The sequence below is a fragment of the Parasteatoda tepidariorum genome, chromosome X1 (genome assembly GCF_043381705.1).
Source record: "Parasteatoda tepidariorum isolate YZ-2023 chromosome X1, CAS_Ptep_4.0, whole genome shotgun sequence".
Taxonomy (NCBI): Eukaryota; Metazoa; Arthropoda; class Arachnida; order Araneae; family Theridiidae; genus Parasteatoda; species Parasteatoda tepidariorum.
In genome coordinates this window covers 79,068-84,324 of record NC_092214.1, presented here as the reverse complement: position 1 = coordinate 84,324, position 5,257 = coordinate 79,068, and the positions used below count along the sequence as shown (strand labels likewise).

The 5,257-nt window shown below is 39.5% G+C and overlaps 1 protein-coding gene across 1 annotated transcript; it reads right to left on the bottom strand.

The window, feature by feature from the left end:
• Positions 1-274: 274 nt before the first annotated feature.
• On the bottom strand, positions 275-3,538 carry LOC122270666 (putative uncharacterized protein DDB_G0290521). Its single transcript, XM_043048991.2, has one exon. It carries the CDS (start codon positions 2,592-2,594, stop codon positions 1,749-1,751), a length of 846 nt encoding a protein of 281 aa, XP_042904925.1. The 5' UTR covers positions 2,595-3,538; the 3' UTR covers positions 275-1,748.
• Positions 3,539-5,257: the final 1,719 nt, after the last annotated feature.

Below are 5,257 nucleotides of genomic sequence, written 5' to 3'. Positions count from 1 at the left end.
AAAAAATTATTTGTCACTGGTATAGAAAATAATAGTTTCTGTTATGGGTGTAACTCGTATACCTAGTAAATATCATGAATGAGCCATTTAAAAAAAAGTGTAAATGAAAAAGTATATATGAAAGGATATGAAAGTGCATATGTCTTTAAGTGTATATGAAAAAAAAAGTAATTCTTATAAATAAAATTAATACATTATAATGGGTCAAAATAATTATACTAATCAGCCATTTTGTCACTGGTTTGAAGAAATACAGAATTTCTTCTTATTTTTTTATTTTATTTTTATTTGTCTTAGAATATGAAATATCTTTTAGAAATGTCGTAAAGTTTTTAAGAGGAATCGTTTTAAATTATATATTTTTCTTTTAAAGATGACCCTGAATGCTTCCTATCTTACCAAATCAATATGGTATTTAAATTTATATCACCAATAGTTGATTTTGTGCATCATTACTATTTTTAACTTATAGGTGTTATATTCACTGTTATCAAGAATAGGTTGGTATTGTGGGGAGTGAGTTGTTATCGACAAAGTCAACCGTCATCTATGAATAGGTACCCCGACATAGAGTCGAGTTAAGATGTCTTATATACTTGTGAATTGTAGTTGTAATTTTGTAGTGGTAGATACGCTACAGTATTCCCCCACCATAATTATAGCTGTGATAGAATTCGATACATGAATACGATTAGTTGCTGTATTTGTGACAGACCGGGAGAGCTGGATTAAGGTCACCGGGTTTTGAACATTAGTCATGAGAGCTGTATTAAGATCATAGTCGTAGCCGCTCCTGTGTTGCCTTTAGCAGTCGGGTGTATGCATGCCGACGTTGTGCGTGATCGAGACGAGACTGAGTAGCAACAGTGCGAGGAGGTGGATAATGTCGCAGTCACAAGTAGCAAGTCAACTGTTCATTGTGGACCATCCATCGAAATAGGCCTGTTCAGATCGAAGTGGGCGTTACTGTAGAGATAGGCGTGTTCGTTTCGAAGTGGGCGTTACTGCCCAGGTAGGTGTGTTCACATCACGTCCAAAGGTCACCAATGTGGGGAGAGTAGTTATCGACCATGTCAACCATCATCTATGAAAAGGTACCCCTGTATAGTTTGGTATAAGTGGGATCTCAGTATTTGGCCCGAAGGGCCACCAACTGATTCGTCATATTCTGGTAGGTCGTAAAACTAGAAGTCCTATGTTCCTATAAGATATGAGATAAATGAAAAAAGTTATTCACAGCGGTGAGCCGTGACGTCAGGATATATAAAAAAATCCTGGTAGGAGTGTGTCCAAAATCAATTTTGGGTCTCTGGGAGTAAAGAACGAAGAAGCTTAATAAGCTCCTCATCATTGAAAAGTTCTTTCATCTCCTTGAAGAGCTGTAGAAATCTGGTGGCGTTGTCGGTAGCTTTCACGGGATGAGATTTCCTCGCTTTCCTGAGTCTTGCACCGCAGTCCGTAAAACAGGCTGGGTGCTCACCGTTGCAGTTGACGCAGGTGGCTGGGGTCGTCCTTGGCTTTGTACACTGGTACGAGAAATGTGCACCGGCGCATTTCATGCAGGCGGGATTGGATGCAGGGCAGTTTCGTTGCGTGTGTCCGAATTGTTGACAACGGTAGCACTGAATCTGGTATCTGCCTCCTCTGAAGCGTTCTACTCTCACAGGTTTTCCTAAGACTGAACTGATGTTGAAAATGTTTCTGGCGGTGCTGTTCTCCGATTGGAAAACAAGAAAAGTGGGAGGGGCCTAAGCTCCTGACCACTCCTCCTTTTGAGTTGAACCTCCTTTTGAGATCTTCTGCGGAAAAAGTCCAAAGTCTTTCAGGTATTTTTCCAATTCCTGAGAATCGGTATCGATATCTAATCCTCTGATGAGGGTCTTGAGCTTTTTACTCGATGAAGAGTCACTAGAAGTTGTAATTGGAGTGGGAGGGTCCACCGCCGCCGGGGCTTTGGTTTCTTCCTCTTTCTCCGCCGGTACTGGGGCCGCTGGGGTAGCGGGAGCTAACAGTGGATTCTGGCTACTGGTTTCGCCGTCCGATTCTGGGTCTACTTGCATCGCCGAGTTGACACAAGTTTTGCTTTTCTTTTTCTTTCTCTTCTTTTTCTTTTCGGTGCTGGCCGGAGTTTCTGAAATTTCCATTTCCGTTGAGCTAAGATGTTGTTCCTCAGTCTGGGGGCTGGGAGTCGGAACTGGGTCTGGAAAACGAATTTCCATTTGTTCTGCTGGAGTCTCAGGAGGCTCGGTCTGCTGGGGAGTTTCAATCTCTATAGGGTCAGTCTTTTCAGCTATTTCAGGCATAGTTGATTCCTTTGCATTCCATTCCTCCTTGATCTTCAGATAAGTTTCGAGCATACAGTTCATTCGAAAATGATTTTCGTAGCAATCTTCGTCTCCGGTTTTGTTATATTGCTGCAAGTAGTGATTCTGATTTGTGTTCGCAGATTTGATCAGGTCGTCTATGTTTTCAGGAGATGCTTTTCTTCCGGCATAACTGGAGCAGTCCTTTCTAATCTCGTCGTGATCTGGTATGGGAGGTGGCTTTCTACATATACGTTTGCCTCCGCTTCCAAATCTATGGTAGGAAGACATTTCAGTACTGGAGCTCAGTCATAAAACAACCTCACTCCTCGAAGTCTCAAGAGAGAATCTGCTGGTCCCCTGTATAGAGTCGAGTTAACATGTTTTATATACTAGTGAATTGTAGTTGTAATTTTGTAATGGTAGATACGCTACAGTATAAATGTTTCATTTATAAGAAAAAGTGCAGCATCCCAGAACCTCGCAACTTAGTTGACTAAGTAGGGTGATAGTCTACATAATAGCTAACATTGGCTACTTTTACTAAGATCATCTAATTAGGGAAGATAGGGCACATCATAAGGATAAAGAATTGCAGATGAACAACCATTACCGCACATTACTAGGCGCCTTTTATAAACTGTCTCTTTGTGTGCCTGTGAGCTGGTATTTTTCTAAATTGTCTTAATTTTATCGTAATTTAATGATTTGACGACTCACTGGACCCAAATTATAAAATGACGATAAAAGAACTATTTTATGAGCCTATTTGAAGGCAATTTTCGAAAATAATTAATCGAATTTAAATTAAGATATTTTAGATCAATAAAAGTTCAAAAGCATGTTATAGAGTAGGAAAGTGCCCCTAGATAACCGGGCATGGGTTCCTATGCTATCCTTATCATGTGTCCCAGTAAAGTTTGTCTCAACATTTACAGAATATCCTGTCTACCAGGAAAATTTCGCAAATATGATTAAGTGTTTATCCTATTCAAAGTACTTAATTTAGGACGTAAATTAATACTTTTAATAAGTAAATTGTATCGTAGCTTAACCAAGACCCGGAATTACTGAAGTCAAGTTTACAAATAGAATGTACAGATAACAATAAGAACGTACTATATACAATACATGAGCAGTAGTTTCTCCATTTGAATACTATTGTACCCACTTAGAAATATATATATAAACATAGTTACATATAGTGTCACATTTTAGGCGGTCTAATTTGTTTAAAATTAATTCATTTGATTTTGTATGATATAAAATAATACCTTCCAGGGTTTGAAAATTATAAATTAATATTAAGGGGAGATATGGAGCTATGTGTGTGTGTATATATATATACACTCTATAACAAAAAAATCGACGCACCAAGAAGCAATCATCCGATTGCTTTGAAATTTCGTATGCATGAATGTTTTCAACAGATATGGCTGGAATGATGCCGACTGGGGACATATAGTCTTTAGCGACGAATCCCGCTTTCAACTGTGTCCTGAGGCAGAGGAGGGATCCTGCCTTCACTATTGCACGCCACACCGGCCCTCAACAAGGCATTATGATCTGGGGTGCCATTTCCTTTGACAGCCGGACCCCTTTGGTCATCATTAGAGGTACACTTAATGCACAGCGGTACGTCGACGACATCCTAAGACCTGTTTTGCTACCGTTCCGTTTGCAGCGCCCTGGGCTGGTTTTTCAGCAGGACAATGCCAGACCACATACGGCACGTGTTGCTATGAACTGTCTGTAAGCTTGTCAAACTCTTCCTTGGCCTGCCAGATCACCAGATCTTTCTCCCATCGAGCATGCCTGGAATATGATGGGAAGGCGATTGCATCTGGCACGGAATGTGGATGACCTCGTTCGACAATTGGATCGAATCTGGCAGGAAATACTGCAAGAGACCATCCGGGAGCTTTATCGGGCTATGCCACGCCGTGTGGCAGCTTGTATCAAGGCTAGAGGTGGGTCAACACCTTATTGAACTTGTTTCTGCAACTCTGCAATAAATTATTCAATTATTCTGAAATTTTAATCATTTACTATTCTGTACATTGTCTTCCTATCCACCAATTTTCGATTCAAGCGGACAACTCCTTCTTGGTGCGTCGATTTTTTTGTTATAGAGTATATATATATATAAGCAAGTATATACAATATATACTTAGAAAAGGAAAAATTTCAAGCAAAGGAACATTTTATTTACTGTACAATAATGTAGAATAAATGAAAAAAGTTGTTTTTATTATATATAATTTTTAATACTGACCATGTCCGTGGTTCAAACTTCAGACCTTCGGGACTAGCCATTTGTGGCTCATTATCCCTTAATCCTACGATCACATGTGACCTTCCAGCTTATAACAAGCTTCATAGATAATTTCTGCAATTTTACAATGGAACTATATTGTGCCGCAGTGTAAACCCCCTAATTTGTCTATAATAATTTCCTTTGGTAAGGTACTATAGTAAGTTATAATATAGTAACTGGCCAAGTTCGAATTTTATAGATTAATATTAAAGGCAGCTATACGACCATGCATTTATATAGTATATGAGCATCATTTTCCCAATTTTCACGCTTTAAAACGCAAATAGAAATATTTGCATATACCACATTATGGGCCTCCAAATTTGTGTATAATTATTTCTTATGGTATGGTATAGTTCGATCACCAGGAGTTGACACTTAGCTCCACCTTCTCGGACGCAGAGTTCATTTCAGCGATGGGGGAGTAAGAGAATGATTTATTGAAATTACATACATTTGCTGACTTGTGTGCTCAATATAGGCTTATAAGTCATTGTCAAGTAGAAAATATAGATAGAACAATTCAGAGAAAGACATCACAAAGAATACATCCAGGGTTACGGCGGGATTCGAACCCGCTACCTCCACGCTTAACAGAGCGTTTGGACCGGCGATACCGCTCGGCCAGGGAGGCCCC

Bases quoted from the DNA above. Each gene is read 5' to 3' on its own strand.
- LOC122270666 (XM_043048991.2), bottom strand. From the start codon at position 2,594: ATGTCTTCCTACCATAGATTTGGAAGCGGAGGCAAACGTATATGTAGA.